Raw genomic sequence first — 25,877 nt, forward strand, 5'->3', positions numbered from 1 at the left:
TCCGTCTATTCATGTTGGACTACGGAGAAAAAAGAAGCTTAGCATTCGGATGAGCAATGCGGATTCCTTCGCAATGTACATCCAGGACGCTGCAAGATAAACACTTCTGACTCAAAAGCTGCGAAAGAAGTTTGACTTTGCATCTGACAAAATTCGCCTACAGTTCTGTATGTGTCGCCTGCAGATACGGTGATTTCTGCCAGGAAAAGCTCCTGAGAAGGAAGTTGCGTCATCAGCTGCGACAAGACTGCGATAACGAGCGGTCGTCAAGAAGGAGTTTGAAAGAACGTGGGAGGACAAGAACCCGTGGAAAGTTTATGCGTTACCGAAACACTACAGCGGCAAGATGAAAAGATGTTCTGTGGTCCTCAACACTGCCAATGGAGCGGCTGTCGGTGAAGCAACCTTTCCAATTTGGAGGTATCAGTTGAAGACTTTGCTGAACCGGCAAAAGCAGTTAGCTCCTGAACTCGAGCACGTTCATAGACCGAAATATGCGGTTAACGAGGAGCCTCCGACCGAGTCGGAGGTCCTGGTGTGTATCGAAAAGATGAGAAATGGAAAATCTGGAGGAGCCGACGGAATTAACGCAGAATTCCTAAAATATTTTCCTCCGTCTAGATTCATGTGATGACAAAGGTCATCTGCTTAATATGAACGGAGACACGCTTTCATATTTCCCCTCCACAAAAAGTTTTTTGTCAACGACCATAGGATCTATCGAGGAATCTCCTTGCTGCGTATTTTGTAAAAGGTTTTGGAGCGGATTACCCTGGACCCACTTATTAAGCATCGTTAAGAATCAAGGCGCGACGATCAAGCTGACATTCGTCCCTGCCGACCTACGACAGGTGTTCATCGTTAGGAGAGTGATCGAAATCTGCGGTCTCGAAGCCGATGGAAGCAGCTATTCTGGAGTTTGAAACTCTTTCAATTCTTCTCACCGAGGCCGTCTTCTCAACGCTCTTCGCGCCGATGAAGTATTAGAAAAGTTCATTAGCTTGGTTGATAACATCAATCAACTGGAAAATTCAAAGAACAAAAAATACAACAGCATAGCAATGTGTAAAGTGGAAAAAAACGCAGAGTTTGAAAGTACTAAAAATGAGTCGAAAACGTGGAAGATTTGTACAAGGACAGAACAGCATTAGAAGACATAAATGAAGCAGAAAACCTTCTGAAACCTTCTGAAGTAAAAGTAAATTAAAAAGTGTGAAAACGAGAATCTGGTCGTTGGAAGCCTAGATATGTGATCGAGAAAGCTATATAGAAGATATAGGTATATATTAATAATTGTACAGAGTATTTAATGCACGTAAGATACTGCAGTAGTTTGTAAAACTTCCGATTTGTTTGTTTCACACAAATAAAACACTTATTTTTTAATTCTGGCATCTCGTGTGCTATCGTTCGATGTATCTCTTTACGTAAGCGATCGATACTAAATAAAGTAGCAATACCAGAGATAGCGTGTCCCTGCAAGGCGTGTTTCGCACCTTGTTACACGATGAGGGCCGAAGATGGACGGTGACGCTACTAATTGCTGCTCAGCGGGAACCTAACTATACGCACTCCGGAAATATATGTGTTTGCCGGTAGACGACAGGTAGAAGTTATCTTGGACCGCCACCGAAATTAGCCACAAAAAATCGTCTTTACTTATTTAGTCACACATTAAGAAGACCTACTCAGGCGGAACGGTTAAGAACGGCACAACTCCGCAAAAAAGTGGGTAAGGTTTCGAAGAACATGGTATAGCGACGAACGGATTGATTCTGTGTAAGCTCTCTCTGAAGATCGAGAATCTTGAGAGCTTGGCAGAGCTATGTTTAAGAACGGCACAACTCCACGAAGAAGCGGGGAATCGCGTCAGGCGATGACATCAATTCGATGCCCACCGATGAAGTCAAGTCATATTGGCGATAAATAATATCAAGTCGAAATGTATAGATTTATTTGGTCCTTGACTTCAAGCGTGAAAATTTGCACCTTCCTAAGCATAACATGTTTATCTACAATTCATATTTATCCACTGTTCGAACTTGCGTAATCTCTCTATCTCTTTGCGTACGTATTGTCTATCTGTTGTGTCATGTATTCCAGACAGCCTATACACTTAATTAATAACACAGCACAATAGATGTTCATCAAAATATTATTTATGGAATGTCGTACTTACAATGTACCGTGTTACTGCACGATCACTTGTTATTCTGTGCGACTGGATATATAGTGTGGACCATGAAGTAGTCAGCAAAGCATCATCAAAGCGACTGTTGTGCATTTATCAGTCATTTACAGGTCCCCTAACTTCGACATCCTCCATGTTTTATTCTGACGATCCTTTTATCTGCACCAGATGTTGTAACGAAATGTTAAACTAGCTTATCCTGTCTTGACACTTTGAAGCGCGTTTGTAAGAGCTCATAAGTGCATTTCCGCGGTCGACAGCCCAACTCAGAAACAACTACTTTTCTACCTCTCTAATATTTAAAAGTTGGTGCTACTAGTATTTAAATTTGAGTGTAGATATTTTCGTTCGTTATAAATGATCTGCTTCTGAAAGTCACCGTGTTACTGTATCGGCCGCATGCGCGCTAACCCCTGCTGAACTGAAGTCGAATGTGAGGTATCTCCCAAAGGATTGATCAGTGCTAGAAACCTACACCAGCTGTTCATGCTTATACAGAAAACTACTCTTTAATTTTTTTTTATTTAGTGGAATGTTGTCTGTCTTCCTTTTCTCCATTCTTGTCGGCTTTGTTGTGTGCCGACCCGAGAGTTCTGAAGTCTTAACCGCGGAATCTGAAGATGTGAGTGTACATAGTAAAATAACGTATTTTTACACCAATGTCCGGACGTGAACTTGGTGAAATTACCTAATAGTATCTTAAATTCTTAAAAGTGCCTTATAAAAATGGGATTTCTTGGGAGACAAGCCTTTTGCAGCGTTTTTGGAGTGTGAGAAACATTTTTTTTTTGAAACTGAATATAAGCCTAGTTATTTCTCTACATGTGGAGAAAATTTCTCCCAAAGTCGCATCTATATCCTCTAGGAACTATGTGGCGCGGATTTTAATCTCCTTTGAGGGTCCTACTAATTTTTTTTTCTCTTGCATGTGCCAGCTAGTTTTCTGGACCACTCTACATGCATTCAAATCAGTCAAAAAAAACGGAAGGTGAAGCTTTCTTTTTGCTCTGGAAGTTATTGTTTACAAATATTGGTCAGTGATAATTGTGTGCGACAAGACAGCAATAAGCAAGTAGGACATTGTGATCGTTAATGGAGCAGCAGAAAAAAACAGCCCAAACGATTGTGAACGTTCTGCTAAATACAATCGCTGGCAACGTATTTGTTTGCTTCAGGTGAAGCCAGAAGCATTGCGAGGAAATGAGGACGAATTTCCCACTGGCTTTTTCGGGTGGCTTCTGCGACAAATTAATAGGCTTAGTCCGAGGGTGGGTTTTTTTATCTGCCGATACATTTCCGCTGCCATGACTCGACAAAAAAAATCTTGAAAAAAAAACGACTTCATTCCGAGTCCGAAAGAAGAGAGTGTTCTCAGTAAGAATACCTGAAACACATAGAGAACTTTTACAGACAGCGAATGTGCTCAAACAACTTTATTATTTGTTCTCGGACGTCATTAATGGGGAGACTAATCTATCAGTTGCAGGCATCAGGGTACGGTTACATCTATTATTTGTTCTGGGTACATGATTATTTCAGTGAATTGCGATAATAACTTATGCATTGGTAATAATTTTGGTTCACGTATCAAGTTTGTTCATTACATTTATTGGCCGGCTTCATTCGGAGCTCATGGTGTTCAAAAGACCTCTAACAGAATTAATTAGAAACGGATCATCGCGGAAGTCTAAGGTTTTATGTTAGGTAATTCTGAAGAAAAAACTTAGTTTGCACTGTATAAAAGGAACAAGTGAAACAAATAAGATTTTCCCCTAATTAATCTCTGTTCTGTTTGAGCTGCTGGGGATTTTTGCACCTGGCGACGTCTCCCAGTTAGGAATGTTCAAGAACCTCTTGAAAGGAGCTCTAACAAACTGTAAGTTTCATTTCCGTTATTTCTTAATAACTGGGAAAAATGATTGTTTCAGGAAAGCACGTTAACGAAAACCATGTGAAGCGACAGCAAAGTATAAGTTTTCCTTTAAAAAGTAGAAGTAATGCTCGGTGTGATCTATTTATTTTTTTAACATAATTTCTTACGTAGTTTGTTTAGGAAAGTTAGCCATGTTTGCGTGTTGAATAAAAAAGGTGTTTGTGTAGGTGTCAAAGGTGGATACACAGATATGTCACGGTGAGCAAACTCAAACAATCCGAAATTCCAACCTGTACCGACCCCAAACGAAAATAACGCTTAGTCTTTCTGGTCAAATCTTCGCTAGTGTCACTTAATCTTGATCTCTCATAGAGTTGTAGGACTCAGGAACCAACTTAGAATCGGGGTCGATCATAGAAACACACCCACGCATTTATGTAAAAGACTGCTCTCACCCGTCTTTGAACAAATCGTGCCGTGCCCATACAGTCGTACCAACTATTCGTATCTAAGGACTAACTTGGATTCAAGGTCATAGCAGAGACACACCACTATCGCTTTATCAGTAGGAGTGTCAGCTTCCGTGCAACATCAAAATCAGCAAAATTAAATTGAATCAAAATCAGTAAAATTGAATATTTCGCGTCTTGGAGAGCGGTAAGAGAGAAGAATTAATAGTTGTGCCACAAACACTAGAACGAGAAAAAAAATGGATGCAAAGAAAGGAGCGACCAAAGAAAGGAGGAATGACCAATGACATTCGATGACATACAATGATGATTTGTTGACGAATTACGGAAAAAGATTTTATGAGTGTCAGTAGAGCTGTTGGGATTGATAAAATATTGCTTAGCAGCTTAGAACTAGACACACCTAACTGTCCCGCCTTTTACAACCTTTTTAAAACGCAACTACTGTCGAAAGTGTTCTCTCATCTATCCAGCAATTCGAAATTACTTGAAAGTCTTAGAAACTTAGGTACACCATAAATTCAACCATTCAGTCAACCAAATTCAAACAAAGTTGTGTCTTGGACTCATTCGCCGTGACGTCAGGCGTTACAAACTTTTTTGGAATGCTAGATAGACACGGGCGTAGCATAGAAAATTTTTTTCTATACAAGCAACTCACGATTACCCTTATCAACGAATACCCTCAGTGTAACATTTTCAAATGGTCGGGAATGTACTACTCTCAAATTGGAAGAATTGCTATAGGCCAAAGATTCGTTCCAGTTTTAGATATTTGTCATATGACCAGGATAGAACAGCAAATAAAAGAACGTTTTCACAAATTTGCTGGAATCTCAACTATTGCTTTATTGTAACATCCGCGCAATTCGAGGTGAATGAATGCCTCAGAAATCTGAAAAGATGCGTCAGGGCGTCAAACTTATTAAAGAACAACCAAACGATGGTTTAGTGTCTTCTTCAAATACCCAGTAAAAATGTTCAATGGCATTGGAAGCGTGGAAGATATCACAAAGAATGGTCCATAAGCGTACTGTTAAACGCAAGTTTAGCTCATCCTATTGGTGTGAAAAAGGCAGTTGGGTGCAACATGGTCAAAACAGTCATTGCAACAGGAGTGGATATAGAAGACGTATACATATGATAGAGAACGCAATTACAAAGACTAGTCATGAGCGTTGCAAGAGTTTGAACGGTTGCGCGAGACTGAAAACTAACATCCAATCTTGAACTAAAGACCTAATGTGAAGGTGGAATTCCTTTGTGCATCCCCTTCATCTCCAACTCCTTAACTGCTCCAATATATCTGGCTCTTTTGCAGACAGTTACAAAATAGAATTGTATTGGTAAACATCCCAAAAGGTTGGATCGTGATAGACTCTACGATAGGTATGGTATACCGAAATGCTGCATTGTTTGTACGTAAGGTAAGACTGGAAATTGCGTTAAGATCGGAATAATCTACCAGATAAAGTGCCTAGCATTTATATTTTGGGAACGTGGAAGGATGCCTGAGCTTGCGAATCAGAGAAAATTTGTCTGGTAAAGGTATCGAACGACACCATCATTGCGGCAGACGAATGAGAAACATGATAGAAGTGAGTTTGAAATGACAGTGACTGATGTTAGCCAACGAGAAAGAGATATCCGCAAGGAATTCACTTGAAGCATCCTGGATCTTCGTTTGAAATCCATCGATAAGTGATAAGAATGAGTGCTTATCTATTACTGATGACTTTTGCCGTTTGTAACACTTAACGAGTTATTAGAGTATACCTTATGCATCTCCTTATAACTATCCAGGCACCAGTACTGAACGATACTACACAGTGTACACATCTCATTTTCCGACAATCTGTATGCTATTCTCTTGTTTGGAGTTCTTGCTGCTGCAGGTTCTTAGAATGACATCGAGTATGGTATTGAGAGCGGAGAATTTTGATGGAATGTCCTTATCATAAAAACCCTTAAACCATTTTCAGGTCTTTGATAAAGACGTTTGATGTGGAGGTTGTCGAAACCTCATACCGCGAATAAAGTTTCACCAAAACCTCGTTCGCAGAACAAATCCTGTTGGTAGTGCCAAGCTTAGATTAAGAGAGGAGTTGGAGGATACAACTTTCTTCTATGGATTCTACAGGGGAAATACAGGAAAATACTGCTTAGAAACATAATCAATTTTTCGAAGTTTTCTTAGCAGAAATGATTTCTAGCGCTCAGACCTTTTGTGCAGCTACCTCAGATAATCCTTCAAAGTCCATTGTTCTTGGAGTGGTGAAATAGGAATCAGTTGAAATTAGGAATAGAGTGTCTCAAACATGGCGCAAGTTTCAAATTTCTTAAAAGAGCACAATTTTCAGGAATTTTGAGTGGATAATAGAAGGGCAGAGGAAGAAAAGTTCGGATTGATGAAACAACTGTAATTCTAGCAAGGTTACGGCTGCAAGTATTTATGCAACAAAACGTGAGAACAAGCACTTTTTCCGAGAATTTATAAACCTCAAGGTGTGTGTGCAGATTTCAAAGTGAGAGCAAAAAAAGACAGAATTGGATCGAAATTAACTCACAATGGTGCAAAAATATAGAATTATTGTTTTAGAAAAAGTAAGGTATAAAAATAAGTATGAAAAAATAAAAAATAAAGACAAAATATGAAGTAGTAAAATATTAATAAATAATAACAATACAAAAGTACCGGTGAGAGGGGAATTATTAGAAAACCAGAAACAATTCCTCCTTTGAAAACCACGAAAGGAATTTGACTGCGCTCTTGGAGCACGCCACTGATTCAGAATATAGTGTTTTTCACTTGATATCTTTTCTGTGATTCTACCTTTGTGACAGTTTTCATTATGTAGTAACTGTTAGTGACGCTTTCTGGTTGGAATGTTCCTCGGTCGGTTGCCCCCAGTTTCGTAGCCCCGCAAGTGCACTTCGCCATTTCGGCTAATACCTGTGTACGCAGCATATAGAATATAAAACATATGCTTTGGTATTCTGTGATAGTTGAACGATGGCTGACAACCCAGTCAATCCAATCAACCCAATTTTTACTAGAACTTAAATATTCCAGCAGTGTATAGAAACAGTAGACTTCTCCGAATACGTTCAACTCGCTGAGCACGATGCACCTCCGATTGGCGGAGCGCAGCGGCGGACGAATCGCACTTAATCGCTTGAATGCGTTTCTCAGCGAGTATTTCAACAACAGTTCACAATGTGCGGCGATGTCATGGCAGGCTCTGAACTCGCCGTAAAAGAAAAGTTATTCATGACTTTAGATTTTTAAGAATTTCAGTGTGATTTTTAAAACTGACTACTCTTTCGTTATTTGCAGTTTGAAAACACAACTCATTTTGAAATGTTCACTGAACTTGAAATTGTTCATCGACCACCCTATGTGTTAGTATCCATCTGTTTTCGCTGGTACCTTTTCATATGGAAAACCCTCCATCCGGCTTTTAACAAAGCACTAGTCAGTCGCTACTTTATTTAAGTACAATTGTGAATCTAATTAGTTGTATTGTTACGGTGGCGTAACTGGTTAAATACACCCCTACACGAACTAGTGCACCGTTGAAGCGTTGTTCGTAAACTTGTCAGTCATGGACGGCTTTTACTTTGACGTTCTCTATATTTGTTCATATTATTATATACATAATTCTACTTATTCATTTCTTGTCATTTCTTGTGGATTTTAACCTTCTAGAACGAGAAAGAAGCCAAAATCGCTGACTTAGAGAATGAAATGGCCGGGTGTCGATCACTAATCTGTTCTTAGCACCTGTTACCGTTTTCTACTATATGCCTAAATGATTTTTTCTCTGAATGAGGATTTTTTTTTTGCAAGGCTTCGGCTCTGTTCACAACAAAAAAATCAACAAAGGGGAATAAATAAGTCTGCCTCCTCATTTCACATTTTCAATTTATCGACTCAAACTCCAGAAAACGTAGAGCACAAAAAAGTAGATTGCTGTTAAACGTAAAGAATAGATTCTGAAAATTTCCTGCACTAATGTTTAGAGAGCTACTGCTGTAATCTATGCTCATTTGTGAGATGTGTTGGTTTTCCTATCTTCAGATAAAATGCTGGCAATCCTTGTTTACTTGGCATTGGCCGGGCTTGTCATTTGTGAATATGAAGGTAACTTTGTACTCAATGCAAAGCTCCTAGCAGAGGAAGGAAGGGAAAATATGGAGGAGTTGTCGTTAGTGAGTTTTTATCACAACTTCCCAGGAAACAAGGCACTAGAATTGGTCATATCTTCTCATCCGATATAAAATTGCAGCACAAAGTGAAAGATAAAACTGAAATATCTCATAGAATTCGATAAGACAGAACCTGTCTTTTTGAGAAGCTTTTTGAGCTGAGTCCTCCAAGGAGGGTCACAATAAATTGTGAAGTTTCCTGGTTTGCTAAGCTGATCCTGGACGCGAGAAATAAATCTTACGGCTAATTTTCTCCTTAAAAATTATTGCTATTAAACTCTAGGTACTGACAATCGTGTGCCAAAATTTAACGACAAGAGAAGAGAAATTCAGAATGATAGAGGAGTTGGTCAATACTACGATGGCTGATAAAACTGAGGAAGAAAAGGTAAGCTCGGCAAAAAAAAAAACCATTCTCGATCGTACATACAATATCTACAACAACATATCTGCTTCAGAAAGAAATCCTTCAAGGAAGTCTAGTGGCTATTGCGGTTGTTAGTGTGCTGCTTGAAAATGTCAACAAATTACAGAATAAGGAGGTGAGTTTGCTATTTTGATTGAAAAATTTGAAAACGATATTAGATGTGCGAGGTTTCCTACAGAATGATTAAGCATGGTGTCTGCACAGGTACAATTTGCGTTCTACAAAATCCACGCAAAAATTTGTGATCCCGAGTTTTCTACGCTACCTAAAGAAGAGCGAAGTAAAAAAGTAGGTTGCACGTACACTTTGACCTTTTAGGAAGAATCGTCCCACTGAAGAAGCTATGAACGGATCCTGCTGCATTTTTGGTATAGCTCCTCTAAGTGTGTCAAATTTGTTCGATAGCACAGAGCGCTATCCTTTGGTTTATCACAAGAAAAACAATTAAAGGCATACCACGAATCTGAGGTGGTGCGAATCCGCTCATCTTTTTCTGTTTTACTGCAAGCAGCCGCCTACAGAATGCTGTTTTGTACAACGCCACCTATTGCAACGCTCCACCCCTTGCGCCGCCTCCGCCCTGCGATTCGTCGAAAATCAATTCGGACTGCCCCGATAGGCAGTAAGAGACGCTACGCGTGCAAGGGTGGCGCGCTGCAATAGAAGACATCGTAAAAAAAAACAGCATTCAAGAGTCGGCTGCTTGCAGTGATTCAAGGGGGGATGAGCGGAACCACCCCGGTCTCCATAATCTACGACCCCGTATACGGATACTCCACTTGAAATCCGTACCACCCCAGATTCGTGGTATGCTGCTTTTAAGTTGGTGGTAGTAACACTAGATATGAGTAAGGTGCTCAGAGGTATGTCGTCAAAACACTCTGCTCTATAGTACAAATTTGTGAGAGAGAAAAAGATTTATTACTTTTTCAAAATTTACACTGATTTATTTTAATTGGAGATTGAAACAATAGTGAAGTCTCTCAATGATAAGGACCGAGAAGAATTGCACAAATATGTCGAAACAGGTAGGCGTATTTGGCGTCTTCAGCAATATGATTTGAGAATGAGTTATCTTCGTGTTTTCAGATGAACTTGGATACGAATAAAACCTTGTCCTCTGAGAAAAAAAGACGAATGGCAAACTTCTTTTAAACAAAGAGTAAAGCTGAATGTTAAACATTTTTTCTGCTACGTTTGCTAAATACAATTTCACATAAAAATAAAGATCAGCTTCCTTCCAATCGTAAATGAAGGGTTTAATACACAATGAAATCAACACCTTAAACGAAATGAGTAATTGTAGCGAGTAGTGCAACGGTCATGCTATATAATAACGGTCTTATTTTGTAACGCGTGTGTCAGTCACGAAATTCCAGAAGGCAGTGAGTAGGGCCCAGTGACGTCTGACAGGCGTGCCAGTGCCAAAAAGCGGTAAAATGGGATGAGATGGACCCTGCGGCATTCAAATTGTGTGTTGCGGTGCGGTAGTACTGTGAAATAACCTAAATGTATTTGTCAAGAAGTGATTGAGACCGTTTCATAATTGTCAAAACTACAGAAATGAGTCGTGTTGCCTTTAACCTCTATCTACTCCTCCGCATCCCTATTTCCCCTCACGTTTCCCTCTTCAACCTGCTTGGACCCTTCTTTTAGATATTGGGAACACGCATGCAGATGGGTGCTTAAACAGTAGCTAAAAGCTTACGCGATCTGACGTAGAAGCTTATCTTCACGGTAACGCCATTTCATGTTAAAACATCATTCTGTACTAATGGCTGGAGAAAAACAGGAGAAAATCCCATACTTTCGATAATTTTTTCGAATTGGGGCGGGATCGTAAGAACTCTTGAGCATTCTGAAAGTGTAGGACTGACACATTTAGAGAAAAATTATCAAATTCAACTATCAAAAAATTATCATTGTCAGTTCCATAATGTTCAAAATTCTTCAAAAAAAAAAAAGAACGAAGAGAACGCATTGGAACAAATCCAAATTCAATTTTACAGAAAATGGCACTACTTTTAATTTTTATTGAACAGTGAAGGCGAGCTAAACAAAAGTCGAGTGAGCATTAGTAGTATGTTATTACTGATGTAAATATAACAAGGAAATTAAGATGGACCTCAACCAAGGTGTTTACTTTATCAAAATGTAAATTAAGTCAACAACCGGTAACATTGCATGAAATCACTCTATTGTATGTGATACGTATAGGCTGGAATATAAAAGTCCCTCTAAAGGGTAAGCTCTCCGGCGTCCCAATCTACTCGGGAAACGCCAATGTGTTTTACTGCAATTCGTAATCGTTTAGGTTTTGCGTAAGCAAGCCGGTGTATCTAGTCAGTGTTTTCATCCTCCCATACAATTCTGGTACCAACTTAACCACTGCGGAGGGATGAAAGGCTTGGTTGGCTTTAGGGCGGTTTTGAAGTACCGACCGTGCGGCTACAGCGGATCTCTTACGGACTGCCCCACACCCGCCGCGGTTGGGATATTATTGTGAATAAATCATGTGGTGTATAGCGGCAATGTTTTTTTTTTGATGAATCGCAGGCGAAATCTGTCAAAATTTCATGTCAAAAAGTGAAAGAAGCATGTACCAGCAAGATTGAGCTTGCATGCTTCTTTTACGCTATGCATTTGATACCTAAAAATAAAATATGGCCCAAAATCTTTGAATTTCACCAAAATGCAAGCACTCAGTGATAATTACGACTAACGGGAAAAGGGACTCAGCTGTTGATATCTTTTTACTTCTACGGGGGCGACTCATTTCTGCGCTCTGTAAGACGTCTATTAAGGGAATTGAGGTTAAAGGTGTCGGCGTACCCTATGTGATGAAGAAAATGCGACTTGCTGGAGGACGTGAACTTTAGACCATTGAGGCTTTGTCGTTTCAATAGGAATTCATTTCTTCGTTTTTTGGAGCCCTCACAAAACATATTCTTTCTGTCACCTCCAAGTGAGACATTGTTAAGAAAAGGGTGGTTTCGTGGCATGGTGATTGGTGTTTCAAATTAACTTGTTCTACCTTTCCGTGTGTATGTGTGCGAATCGAATTTCCAAAAAGGGGATGCGAGGGGTCCACCGGCGTCGAATTAGGTATGGCTATTAAATGGGGTTAGACGGATCCAATGGCGTGAAATTGGTGTACTTTGGTGCAGCAGATTCGCTGAGTAACTTCGTGTGTTTGTCGCAATAGGTAAATGTGGCGTTGCAACTGTTTCATATCCATGGCCACTGCTTCACCTCTACGATTCCTCCGCGCGTCTATTTCCTTGCATGTTTCCCCCAGGATGGTAACAGGATGGTAACATCACTTCTTCAGAGAATGGAAACACGCATATGCAAACGCCCACTTAAATACTTGCAAGCTGTTTATATGATTTGACGTGGAACGAAATCTTAATCAGTGCGATGATGCTGTTCACGTCATTTTATGTTAAATATCATTCTTTGATAGCTGTAGGGGAAAACATGGAGAAAACCCATACTTCGTGTGATGCTTTCAAATTGTATTTTTATTATATTGGTATTGAAGGAGTGTTTAAAGCTGAAGTTTGAATATTCTTAAAATGTAGAACTGACGCGTATAGAAAGAAAACCATGAAATCTTCCGCCTTTATTTATAGTGAAGAAGAAAGAAGCAAACTTTGTTAGAAAAAAATGATTTTACAAAAAATGTCACTACTATTCACTATTTACTATATACACTATATACTATTTTTGGTTAATTTTTATTAATTGATCAGTGAAGGGGAGCGAAGCGAGCACTATTGAAAGTTTGAACTCCGACTTTAGTCGGATGTTCAGACCATCTATATATACGAGTGGAACACGAAGTTTGGAGAAGTGAGGTGGTCAAAAGTATAAGTGGCTCCCGGCGCGTATATTTGCCTAGTGGTTCGGTGGATATCATGTCGCGAAGTGCATCAACCAGGATAAAAAGTAGTTTGTTTTTGAATAATGTTAAGTGTGCACACGAAATTCAAATATGCATGGTACTTAGAAACTCGGAACAAAAGCATAGTCGCATGCAAAAGTGATGATGGAATCAATGGACTAAGAGCATCGGAATCTTGCCTTTATGTGGCCTGGCTGGCGCGCGAGTGCACACTCTAGGATTTCCCCGCCGTCCCGAACACTGGGATGGTTGTTCGCAGTCAAATATTAATGATTAATTACTAGTTTATTAACAACAAATATTTATGGCTGAGTTTCAAGTTTTGTAGGGTTATAATGTTTAACTCTTTGACGATAGCGTAGGTCGACGGTGATCCATGCTGTTTTTTAGTCCCTTCGGACAATAGGTGTCAACGTTATGCGAACGTTTATTTTTGTGATTTCCCAATTTTTTGGAGTTTTTTGTACTTGATTGGTTTCTTTTTTAGAAATAATGTTACGCACGACATAGACCAGAAAAAAAAGCACTGCTATTTTTGAAAGCAACTGAAAAATTTGAAATTTTTAAAATTTAAAATTTGTAAATCCCACTTTCTGTACATTCTTTGGAAACATTCAAATACAAACAAACTATACAAAATTGGCTTTTACTATTTCAGCATAGTTAGAAAAACTGAATTCCACATTTGCATCTCTTAGAATGTATGCATTGTATAAATACGATTCTGCTGCGGAACGGCACTAATTATACATCTTTGTAAATTTTTTCAGGTTTATTTCTCACGCTTTCATAGTTTCTCACAGCTTGCTCTCACAACACAGACTTTCTCACAGCTTGCTTTGAACAGTTTTAAAAAGCCTTGATCTTGTTAAGATCAAACATCAAACTGATTGGTTAGAAAAACGAAGAGAACTCAGTAGCTGTCTCAAATCGAGATCTTGGTATTACTTTCCCAGCAATAGAATTCCCATCAGTTGTAAGTCTGAACTCTTGTAATCTCCTAGCTTACGGGTCTGCCCATTTTTTATACAACATCCGATAAATTGTTTGATTTTAACGACGTGTGTGTTGAAATTTTATGATCCTCTCCGTTGCCGTGCTTATTCGTTTCTTCGACAACTAGTGACAACAACAACATTTCCTTGTTCATATATAGCTCGCAGAAGTTGATTAGTTCATGTCTCTACTACGTGACTGATAAAGTGGACCGAGTTGTTGAGAAAATTTCCAGTCATCATGAGTTTCTCGATCGCTTTGCCGTTTGTCTTGACACTCGCTATCTGATACCGACGATAACTCATTACTTTCCAAAACAGATTTCCTATCCGCAGACAGCACTAACACATATTTGAAGAATCTTGTTCTGTAGCTCTCATTATATCTTCATCGAATTAAATGACTAGTATTTCAAAGCTATTCTCCAAGAAGTCTAACTTTGTCCATCTTTGACTTTAAACCATGCAAAATATGAAAAATTTGTTCACGAGAAAAAGCTATTCGTGGGACAGCGCTATTCAATGTTGAGCCAGCACGATGGCTTGAAACGCGCCTGTCCCACGTGCCAGACACGCAAAAAAATGCGCTGTTGTCAATTAGTTAAGTTCAATCTTAGATTGCAGTGTTTTATTGAAATGTAACATTTGCAGTTGAAAGGAAGAATTTTACAACTTCTTTTTTTTCATACTGTAGCCCTCAGCCTAAACAAACAGACTTTTGTTTTCTTTGGATTTCATAACTGAGAAGACCAAAAAAAAAAACGTACCCATTACGATCGATTTTGTACTGAACAACCACATATATGAGACCTGCCACACAAACACAAAATAATGCCCAAGTGAAGCCAATAAGTACTTTGAAGGTTCCCTGAAAACAACAATCTTACTTCTTATGCATGCCGCTTGCACCATGTGAAGAAGAAATTTGCTCTTGTACAACAAGCTTACAAGATTAGGGGCTGATTTTGTTGGAACCGCAAGTGGTTCTTTACTTCCCATTTTTCCTTCCTTACCAACACTTTCGGCACTTTTTCCTGCAGATATGTAATTAAGCAGATCAAACAAGATATCCAAATGTCTCAGATAAAAACACTAAAATAAATATGTTCTTATGCTCTTGCTCTCATTCTTCCAGTACCTGGTTGGCTGAAAGTGTAAAATTGATTTTATTGCTTTGGAAATTTCACAAAAGATTCTTTCCTAACTCGCTCACTTTATCTTCTCGTGAGATCCTGTACCACCTGTTGATGGACCCTGTTGCGGAAGTGGAGGTAAATTAAAGAATGGTGCTTCTTTTGAATCGGTCATCGTACACGACACTGGAGTAGATTATGATTAGCAAAAGCATGTACGTCCACTAGCGAAATGAACTGAGAACTGCCGTTTTCAAGGGGTCTTGACGGTCTGAGAACCGCAAACGAATTAGTTCCAACCTCGGCTGAAATGTAACTCAGCATGGTCTGATAAAGCACCATACACGATGTAAATAAAAAACATCCGCGGAAAAACACAACCCTACCAAAACTCCTTTGATCATAAAGTTATTTTAGGTTGGCCAAAACGTTTTCAGAGCTTTTTCAATGTGCCATATCTGGTTAGAATGCAGAGAGATAAGCCAACCTTATGGCAATTGACACGTAATGTAATACTCTAATTAAGCATACTAGCCTTTCTTCTCTAACCCTTCTCCGGTGTAGTATGGGAATCGACATTGCTCGGTGCTTTTAGCCTCGGGGCCACTTCATATTTTTCTTGAAAAATTTTGAAATTTTTCCTGAAAGAGGGGTCATATTTCGGACCATAAAGCAATTATTAAGTGGTACAATCGCTTCAGTCGAAGAGACTACAGTTTCGAGCGCGAATGTAGATTTGGATGCCCATCTGTACTCAACTTGAAGAAGATGCGGTGTGTGGTGAAAGAAGATGCCTATCAATTTAGAAGAAAGATGGCAAACACTCTTGAGATCGTCCATAACACTGTCGAAACTAAACTGTAGAATCTAAGCATGTTGATTTTTGTCACGCCACTTTAAAGGCATCACTCCACGAATCTGATCAGGTACGGATTTCAGGTGGAGTATTCGTATACGGGATAGTAGATTATGGAGAGGAGGGAGATTCCGTCCATTCCTTCCTCAATGCCGTAAAAAGCGGCCCGGAATCTTTAATTTAGGCTTCTTGCGTTCCAGCGCGCTATTTTCTACAAGAAGTTTGATTGGAGCGCGCCAGCCTTGTGCACACGCCGCATCTTCCGGGCCGTTTTTTACGTCAATTAGGAAGAAATGGACGGAATCACCTCCCTCTCCATAATCTACTATCTCATATAAGAATAATCCACCTAAAATCCGTACCACCTCAGATTCATGAGGTGATGCCTTTAATTTAGCTAATCTCGACTGACGAAGAGCCGCAAAATCGGAGCTCAGCGAACATGGCTGAATGGTTCTTCCCTATTCTCCGTACAACTCAGATCTGACTTTATCGAATTTCCACCTTTTCTTGGATCTCGATCGTTACTTGTAAAAAGGAGGGCTTTGGAACCTGCGTCTAGGTCAGAATTGTTCTGAGAACATACTCTGCCTCTTGTTTTCCTACGTTCTGGATAGACAGCCTCAAGAAGCCGCGCAGGAGAAAGATAGCCGACTATATGATTACATACATTTGATCTTCAATCTTAACGCGTGATGAGATTTTTATTTTCAGAAGAATGTTCGAAAACCTTTAGCAAATGTAATATTGGGAGGCGACTGCGAATGAAATGTGAGGATCTATAGCTGAGCCCATTTAAAGGCCCCGTTCAAAATCTTGGCTGAAGGGCTGACCTGGTTCATAGTACTTCGTTGAATATCAAAGGCGCTTCGGGTCAATTATGAATGACCTTTTTAGTGCGAAATCCTGCAGAAAAAACATCAGTGAATTGCTAAATTTGCTTTCTAAATTAAAAGCATGAAATACAGCAATTTAAAGTGAAAAGAAAATAGAGTGAGCAATTAATAAAGTAAAGTAGCAAATAAAGCAGCAAATAAACCGCTGAGAGAAAATAAAGTGAGCAACAGTAAAAGTCAAGTTAAATAACCGTTCTAGACATTCGTAACAACAAACTGAAAAGCATCCACTGATGAGTCTATCAACTAAATTTTAAGAAAATTTGTTATCTAGAATGTGACACCTTTAGTGAAGCATTCTATGGGATGAAATTCTGAGGAATACAAGAGTACTATGAATTTATAACAGCAAAAATCTAAAATTATTGTCAATTGAAACTATACGGCAACACTTTGTCGTGCTTTGAATTGTTATCTGTTTAGTGGCTCAACTCGGTCGACGTTTGGCACTGAAAGGCTGCTTAATAATACAATACAATGAATACATTTGTAATTTCATTATATCACTACGTTAGAACGTGTGTATGTATATTGAGTCATCATTTCGGTGAACAGTGACATACAACAGTACATTCACCACCACTTGAAACATTGTTGCGTAAACGCTAATGATGTTGTTAGCCGTGGTTTTCTCTGCAACACCTTCTATATTTCCACATAATCCGACGAATACTTCTCTACGCATAAAATCGGAAGACCTGATGCACCCGAGTTAGTAGATGCCTGAGGAAATCCACTGCTGAGAAATCAATGGGAATTCACAATTCTTATTTAGTTATTCCCTGGAAAAATTTCAGTTGTATATACACCTGCTTGAACGGCCGCCTAAAGGTGGACTTCAGACACCGATTCGAAGCCATGGGACCCGTCTCACTGTTTTCTGGAATTTCGTTACAGGCTTTCTCAAACACACAGACATACACACACAAACAGACATGCCCGAGAAAGCTCGTTGTTATATATATATATATATATATATATATATATATATATATATATATATATATATATAGCATGATTTAGTCTTACAGTTGCACAAATTTTCTGATGAGAAATATTGTGAAGGGATCTTTTGCTTGGAAAACATGAACATCAGTGCTGACGTGGTTTTTCTAGAGGTGCTGACCTACTTTTCGAAGCTAACAACAAAGTCAGATTCTTTAAAATGATTGACGCTAGTTTGGATGCCATATACATGAAGAATAAATGATAAAGTGTATGGCATTTATCAATCCCTCCTTGCGCCAACGCGTTCACTCCAATTCAGAATCGTTTACAAATGGGTGTCTAGTTTATGCATTGACTTACAGAGGCGAGCCGATGTATCACCTCAGTGTTTTTACTCTGCCAAACACGTTTGTTACTAATATATCATTCCTGAAAGATGAACGCCTCGATTAGCTCTAGAACCGTCTCGAACCATCCACCGAACCAGTCTCACGGCGGAACCTCTCACTAACTGCACTTCCTCGCTTCCTAAAATTCTGGATGTAAACGGGAGTAAACGAGTTCCTTAAACTACTTCATTATATCTACAGTAGACAGAAGTTGATTTTCATACTGCCAGTACTTTTTTACAATCCCTTCGATTTCAATGTTTTGTTGAAAGCACAGTGTTATTATGAAGAAGGGAGAAAATTTTTGAAAATTAGGGTGAACATTTTTAAGTTACTGCGCGTAACATATCATATCCTTAAAGACAAATTTGAAGTGGTGAGGGAATCCGCGGGGAAAGCTAAAGATTGGTTGTAGATCGCGGGATCAGTGGTGGTTCCGCCCACCCCTCCCTAATCGTCCAAAAAAACGGCGGGGGAACGGCTTTAGTTCCTACGAGGAACGTTAGAACGCTTCTCTTTGTATATGTTATCGTCATCTTAGCAGCCTATTCATTTGTTTTACCGATGAATAGGTTGGTGAGAAGACATCACTGGTCTTCGACCGCTGCTCGGTTGGATGCTACGCCTGCACAAGGATGGCGAGTTGCAACTGAAATCGTTTTAAAAAACGTCGTCTTTCACCCTCTTTCTTACGACAATCAATGAGAGATGAGCGGAACCACTCCTGATCCCGCAATCCACAACCCTATCTTTAGCTTGTCCAGTGGTTTCCCTCACTACATCAGATTCGTGGTATGCTGCCTTTAATATCCAAAGATTACGCAATTCAAAAGCTTTTCAACGATTTTCAGACAGTGCATAAAAAATCGTTACGTGACCTTTCAAAATCCCCTACTACGTTAGAAGTGAGTAACCGGCTAGTGAGAATAAGTGTTAGGGAGGTACCAAAAGTTTTAGTACAATACATGCGGAAAAGTTCCGTTGCGCATCTCCGCTGAACCGCATATTGGCTTGATTTAAGTTCATACAATGTGAATTCGAGCTAAATGCTGTAAACTCGTACTTAAGTTGCTCTGTTTCGTTCATAAACTGGCCTGGCACATACATATTTTTGCAAAAAAAGATTTATTTTATGTGATATTAATTTGGGTTCAATCCAGCATACTATAACTCGTCCAAATACATAGAAGAATTCAAATAAGATGTGTTGTTACGTGCACTGTCTAAACCAGATAGTAGGGCAAAGGGAACGTGCGATAATTGTCTGAGATCAACAAAAAAAAAGAAGATATCGATGAACGGCAGCAAAGAATTCGATTTAATATATTCGTCTTAAAATTCTGATATCGAAAATATCGAAAAATCGATATTTCGAATCTAATAGAACAGAAAAGTAAATACTGGTTCTCTCTTGATGGGACAACACAGTCAAAATTGCGGATAGTTTGTTTTTCCTGAGATGTCACCTGCATTACCTTTTCATTGTGGTTACCTTTACATTGCATTACCTTTATTTTACACCTTTATTGTTTGGACATCGTTCCCTACTGTCGTTTCCTTTTGATCAGTTCACTTTCGATTCATTGAATGAGAATCCAGTTTCTGTATGTTGTGCCTGAGCTTGATTATGGACTGTATTTTCTCGTCATAATTTCGTTTTCATATTACTGTTTTTTTTCTAAAAATCTAGACGCGCACATAAACTATAAAAGCATCAGTTCCACAGTTTCCAAGTACACAAATCGTTCTTGTAAAAATGAGAAGTTTCGACGTTTTCTCTGCCGTCATTGGGACTCACCCAACTCTCTAGGCTTCCTCTTTTCCGGCTTTTTTTTTGATAGTCTATATTTGTATTTGTGCCGATAGTAGGTGCGTAGTTGTGTCGAACAAATCCTGAACAATACTACGACCTGCGCAAGCGATTGCATGCAAAAAGTGACGCCAAGAAGCGAGAGGTTGGGAAAGAAGGGAGAAGTTCGCTAGTTCCACTTGTTTCTATACTCCGAATAGAACTAGTGAAGGTCTCATTTCAGTTGCAATTTGAGCGCACCTAGGGAGGGGGGGAATACAACGAAGGTTGTTTCACAGAGCTTAATCTGAATTTGAATTATTAGGAGAAATTAAGCGCGATGACACATTTCAGTAAAATATATATCTACCCTTCCCTAATTACCTAGGAGAGGTTGTGCTTTGAGAAAAAATGGCGATTTATTTTGCAGCGGACGTTCCGCGCATACTTGACAAATATAAGTGATGGTGTTGGCTGCGCTTAGATTACGTAAATGACATGAACAAGATTTCTTGTGTTTTAGTTCGTTATTTTTTATGAGATGTAACTGCTAGAAAAGAAAAGGACGATTCACCGAGGTCTCGGTAAAAGTTTCTTGTTAAACTAACAGTTCTTAGCTGTCAAGTGGAACTTTCATTGCCACCAACAGAATCTTCCTTTTTCTTGGCTGTACTTTTATTACAGAAATTTTTTGACTTTTCCTTTTTCGAAATCATTACACTTTTCTAGCCGTTATATGTAGGAGCCCAGAAAGAAATATCTGTAGAGGAAAATCATGATGGCTCTGGAACGGTGCATCACAAGCTTTTTTTCCAGACTGGAAAAGTCCAAATATTTCCCTTCTTCTTTTCCGATTCTACTTTTAGTGATTTATCGGTTTTACGAGATTACTGCGAATAGACCGGTTTCTGTTTGCAGCGTAACTTATGTACTTATTCAGTTCTGAACACGTATTTAGAGAACACTTATGCCAAATAGTAACTACAAATCTTAAGGATTTGTTAATTCTGTAACGTTAAACAATTTCCGGTTAATCCACATACGTGATACATGTTTCAACTTCCAGATTTGCTCCAGTTTTTGAATGACATACTCTGTTTTAAATTCCAAACAAAAATGTATATGAAAAATAACAGTTAATGTCCCAAGCAAAAATTTTGTCACGTTGATCTTACGATCCCAACTCCCAACTGCGCGCTCCTACCTGGTTCAACTACATAACTTACTTTCACCCATTCAGCGAGCACCGTGTTATAACGGTAAGAGAGCACTGACAAATAGAACAGAAATTTCGCGAATAGATAGGATTTAATCGCGTCTGCTGTTTTCTTTAAGCCTCTTAACCTTTAATTCAGCTTCAAGCTATTTATTTTTGTTTTAAGTTCATTTAATGTGTCTTTCCAAGGTCCCAGCATTATCTTCACCCTCTTTGCCTAATGTTTAAAATTTATGTCGAAAAAAAAATACACGAATTTTAAAGTATAATGAGGGTTATGGGTTTTTCAATCTGAACTCTTTATGGAATGTAATTTTCGCGACACATCGCTTATTATGTATTTCATAATGCTGACATTTTTTCCTATAGAATTGTGCAAAAAAAGATTAGTTCATTGTAATGTTTGTATTAATTGTGCCTTGATTGCATGGATATATAAATCGTAGTCTAAGTCTGGTTTCATGTTGTTTTAAGCATTTTCATATAGTTGAAATTTTTCGAGGTTAAATTTACTAAAACTAGCTACTATGCATGTAATTCTTCATTGAAAACTTAAGTAAAAGATAAAGTCACTGCCGCATCAATCCACTTGGGATGCGCCAACGCGTTTTACTGCAAGTCGTAATCGTGTTGAGATTTTGTAGATCGTCTTGACCTATGCAATGACTTGGGGGGGAGGGGCCGCCGTTGACCACGTCAGTGTTTCTATCCTCCCAGACCAGTCTGCTACCAATTTATCGTCCCCGGAGGGATGAAAGACTTGGTTTGCACTAGGACGCGTCCGAACCAACGAGCGTGTGGTTACAACAGACCTCTTACCGACTGCACCACACCCGCCTTATAAACTTAGAAACGTCTTATATACTAAAATCCCTGCACCTAATTCATTATTTCCCATTAAAAAAGTGAATGTAATAGACTCGGAATTAAATACTCCGCTCCGCATTCGTTTTCTTGAACTCTTAGTCTGTAATTTATTCAATTTCAGATCATTTATTCAAAAAGGAGAAATGCTAAGATTACTCTGTCCTTTATGTGTTCTCAGCTTCTACTTTATGAGGGATCCAAAGGGTAAATTTTCCATTTATACTTCAGGGAAAAACGGGATAAGAGAGCTTTATTAATCTTTTATTATTAAGAAGATCGAATAAAAATATTGTACCAATGTGTCTTTTCCGTAAAACAATTGAAACCAGTTTTCTCCGAGTTAGAGTTACATCACACTAAATAACATGTGGAGTTTTGCAAAAATAAGAAATAAATGTACATGTACATCAACTAATATTATCAGTTATGTAAAGTAAAAATCAGCATTTTTTTAATTTCAGAGAATGGTCCCGTTCAGCTCTCGAAACCTGACTGGATCGATCGCGAAAAGGTACGGACACAGGACCAGAAACTATTGTAACGTTTTCTTTAAAATTGATCATACCGATCAGATCATTGATGTAATTCGTAACGGGACTCTGTCCAAGGACGAACGCATTAAAAAGATCGAAGAAATGCCTACCCACGAAAATGAACAGAACACGGTGTGTTGGATTAAGTACGCTTCTCTAGTGATTTTCAATCTGGGAACATTTTTTCCAGAAACTTTGGTTGAAAAATCTGCCGAAAGCTGTCGAGTACTTTGATTGGACCACTTCGGAGAAGGAGAACGCTGGCAACAAGGTAGCAGTTTATAGTCGACATTCAGTGTGTTCAAGCGATTAACTGTGATACATGCGATTCACCTGCCGCACAGGACACTTCTTCTGTGTTTCACTCGCATTTTCTCTCCCATTGGTGCTTCCTCGATCAATTCGGTTCTTGAGGTTAAACACATTTGATGCCGTCTAAAATTGGGAACGTGTAAACTTCGAGAAAAAAGGATTGAAAATAATTTTCCAATGAAAATTCCTGTATGAAAATTAATGAAGGGATTTTGTTAGCACACTTGCACAAGTCTGCGTCAATTCCAGACAAGAGAAGTGATCGAAAAAGGTGAAAAAATGTACGGTCCCGATTTCATGTTGCTTGACAAAAAAGAACAAGAAGAAGTCATGTTACGTTTCGTGAGTTTTACTTCCCTTAATGGATTTTCCTTTTAATTTTCCTTTTAAAAACTATACATTCTAGGAAATAATGTGTTTAATAAAAACAAACAATTCCCTCAAATCCAGTCAGTCAGTTAATCATCCAGATTTCGCAGTTCGGCTCTTGCTCCACCAAGAACTTCCTAAAAGCGAGCGTTTCGATAATATACGGGAAAAAAGAAACACTATTATCAGTTGTAAAACTTTGACTAGCCTCTAAGATTCATATCGAAGTAATGATCCGTTCATAGTCATTGCTGAATTAAATTAACTTGAATTAAATTGGTCTTTCCAGTTTGGTCAGTTGTACGAAGACAAAGATGTGGACGATGATGTTCGCGACGAAATTCTTACGCTTGCTATGCTATTTAAGGTGAATTTTGCCTAATTCTATTAACAACAGCATAAGGGGATGAGTTCTGTCTTAGCAATACCCTTCAGAACGAAAACACTTGCCGTAGTTTAATGTTTTGATTCAAGCAAAAGTTGGTTAGTTCAATCAAAGGTCAAAAGTTAACGGATAGTGAGTTTTTTTCGTTAGGTAGATTTTTTTAAAGTGAAGGAAATAATGCTTTGGGAAGTTTTCTTTTTTGAGGTTTTCTAAATATTTAGCAGTTGATAAATTTAAAGCCCACATAAAACCTGGGCACCATGCTGATGTTCCATGAACCTTCGCAAGGAAGGAATCTCAAGCTCACTTTTCTAGGAAACAAATCACATTTTTGCTCTACAAATCACTTGAGAGTAATTTCTTAACTGGGGACGTGTTGTAATAATCATGCTACATAATAACGCTCTTAGTCCGTGTGTGTGTATGTGTATGTGAATGTGTATCTGTATATGTGTGTATGCGTATGTGTATGTGTGCATGTGTATATGTATGTATTTGTACATGTATGTGTATGAGAATGTGTAGGTGTAGGTGTATGTGTATGTGCATGTGTGTGTGTGTCCCAGGGAACGTGTCGGGATGGTGCACCGGTGCCAGAACGCAATAGAGCGGGGTGAGACAGGTCCCACTGCATCGGATTGGTGGGCGGATCCCCAACGTGGTAAAATACGGCGATATGGGTCCTACGGCGGCAAGTTCTGCTCCGGAGTAGGATAGCTATAAAATGGGGTGAGAAAGGTCCCACTGCGTCGGATTGGTGTGCGGCAGCCACAGCGGTACAATGGGTTTCTATGACTCATTCGCGTATCTATTTCCAAACATATTTCCCTGACGCTGCTATAATATCTCCTTCAAAAAGTGAAAACACACATACAAACGACTGCTTAGATAAAATACCAACCAACACACGTCTACGTAGTCTGACGTAGAGTTTTATCTTCATCACTACGATGATGTTGTTCACGTCATTTCATGTTAGCACATAATTCTAAGCTGATAGTTGAGAGCGGAGGAAACTCATGGTTCGGATGTTTCCAAATTGTTGAGGTTTCAGACAAACATAGATGTAAAATTAGGTTTATTTGCTCTCCAAATATAGTACAGACGCGTTCGGGAAGAAAATAATCAAATCTCTGATCTATGCCTAAACTTTTGAGAAAAAATTCGAAAAAGAAGTTGATAGAAGAAAAGAACAGTTGTAATTTCACAAAAAAAAGTTACCACTTCTTATTGGTCAGTGAAGGTGAGCGAAGCGAACACTACAAAAACTCTGAAGTCCGTCTTCAACCGGACGTTCGGACTGGTACTAATTGTATCGAAAGATTTAAATTACAAAGTTAGAGAAATGTGAGAGTATAAATCTAGGAAAGATACTTATTCCTGCATTAAACTCTCCTCATTTCCAGGAAAAGCTCGAGGATATGGGATTTAGGAGTTCCGTTATCGACAGCACTTAATAAAACGTCCGTTATTACTCCATTAATTCTCATGTGTGAAGTTGAGATGTTAATGAATATTAATCCACCGAGTAGCTCTTGTTATCAAAATTTTTATGACCGTATGAAACCAGACGATAAAACTAGAAAATAATGCGTTGTATTGCCCATGTTCAACCGTTTTTGAATCTTGGCATGTTGAAACGGCATTTAATTGATTTTCTTGAGCTGTAGCCAAGATTGGTATTGATCTTCTTTATTAAGCAACAGCTAACGTTTCGGCGTTATCGCCTTCGTCAGAGCCTGGAAAAATTAAGGTCATCAGTAATTTATCCTCTCAAGCGCCTTATTACCCTACAAAAAGCATCCAAACGGTAGGCAAACTCAAACAGCAACACATTTGCTAGTGCTTACTTCATCAGCTAGACTTGATAACGCAACAGACCACCGCGTACCACAACTATGAGTCACAAGGGTTTTATATAGTGACCTGATGGCCCGCCCCGTAGTTCAAAACCCGCACAGATTTTGATATGAGGCTAGTTCGTTTATAATCGCAATGCAGTCATTCTTCCTGCCCATTTTTGGACTTTTGGCGGTGATCCAAAATGCCTCTAGTGTTCTGCGTGCTGTGATCTCGGACTCGTAGGATAATATACTAAGTTCTACCTCTATT

At 38.9% G+C, this 25,877-nt stretch overlaps 3 protein-coding genes across 6 annotated transcripts; 2 read left to right on the top strand and 1 right to left on the bottom strand.

Moving 5' to 3' along the window:
• Positions 1 to 346: 346 nt before the first annotated feature.
• On the top strand, positions 347 to 12,049 carry RB195_003611 (uncharacterized protein; the record flags this gene model as incomplete). Of its 3 annotated transcripts, XM_064201340.1 has the most annotated exons (9): positions 347 to 535; positions 3,367 to 3,459; positions 3,602 to 3,685; positions 3,989 to 4,067; positions 8,616 to 8,746; positions 9,027 to 9,131; positions 9,202 to 9,285; positions 9,375 to 9,458; positions 11,975 to 12,049. In XM_064201340.1, 9 exons carry the CDS (start codon positions 347 to 349, stop codon positions 12,047 to 12,049), a joined length of 924 nt encoding a protein of 307 aa, XP_064057219.1. The 3 variants fall into 3 exon arrangements, with proteins under 3 accessions (XP_064057219.1, XP_064057220.1, XP_064057221.1); XM_064201339.1 differs by lacking the exons at positions 347 to 535; positions 3,367 to 3,459; positions 3,602 to 3,685; positions 3,989 to 4,067; positions 11,975 to 12,049 and adding exons at positions 10,132 to 10,198; positions 10,260 to 10,279 and having other exon boundaries at positions 8,621 to 8,746; XM_064201338.1 differs by lacking the exons at positions 3,367 to 3,459; positions 3,602 to 3,685; positions 3,989 to 4,067; ... (3 more) ...; positions 9,375 to 9,458; positions 11,975 to 12,049 and having other exon boundaries at positions 347 to 631.
• A 2,706-nt stretch (positions 12,050 to 14,755) lies between these two features.
• Positions 14,756 to 15,529, bottom strand: RB195_003612 (uncharacterized protein; the record flags this gene model as incomplete). Of its 2 annotated transcripts, XM_064201342.1 has the most annotated exons (6): positions 14,756 to 14,774; positions 14,840 to 14,940; positions 15,021 to 15,106; positions 15,211 to 15,218; positions 15,286 to 15,391; positions 15,454 to 15,529. In XM_064201342.1, 6 exons carry the CDS (start codon positions 15,527 to 15,529, stop codon positions 14,756 to 14,758), a joined length of 396 nt encoding a protein of 131 aa, XP_064057222.1. The 2 variants fall into 2 exon arrangements, with proteins under 2 accessions (XP_064057222.1, XP_064057223.1); XM_064201341.1 differs by lacking the exon at positions 15,454 to 15,529 and having other exon boundaries at positions 15,286 to 15,380.
• A 6,780-nt stretch (positions 15,530 to 22,309) lies between these two features.
• On the top strand, positions 22,310 to 25,222 carry RB195_003613 (uncharacterized protein; the record flags this gene model as incomplete). The annotated part of the gene is made up of 7 exons (XM_064201343.1): positions 22,310 to 22,370; positions 22,628 to 22,677; positions 22,739 to 22,831; positions 22,890 to 22,970; positions 23,261 to 23,353; positions 23,670 to 23,747; positions 25,172 to 25,222. 7 exons carry the CDS (start codon positions 22,310 to 22,312, stop codon positions 25,220 to 25,222), a joined length of 507 nt encoding a protein of 168 aa, XP_064057224.1.
• Between the last annotated feature and the right edge of the window lie 655 nt (positions 25,223 to 25,877).

This window comes from Necator americanus, chromosome IV (genome assembly GCF_031761385.1).
Source record: "Necator americanus strain Aroian chromosome IV, whole genome shotgun sequence".
In the NCBI taxonomy this organism is placed as follows: Eukaryota; Metazoa; Nematoda; class Chromadorea; order Rhabditida; family Ancylostomatidae; genus Necator; species Necator americanus.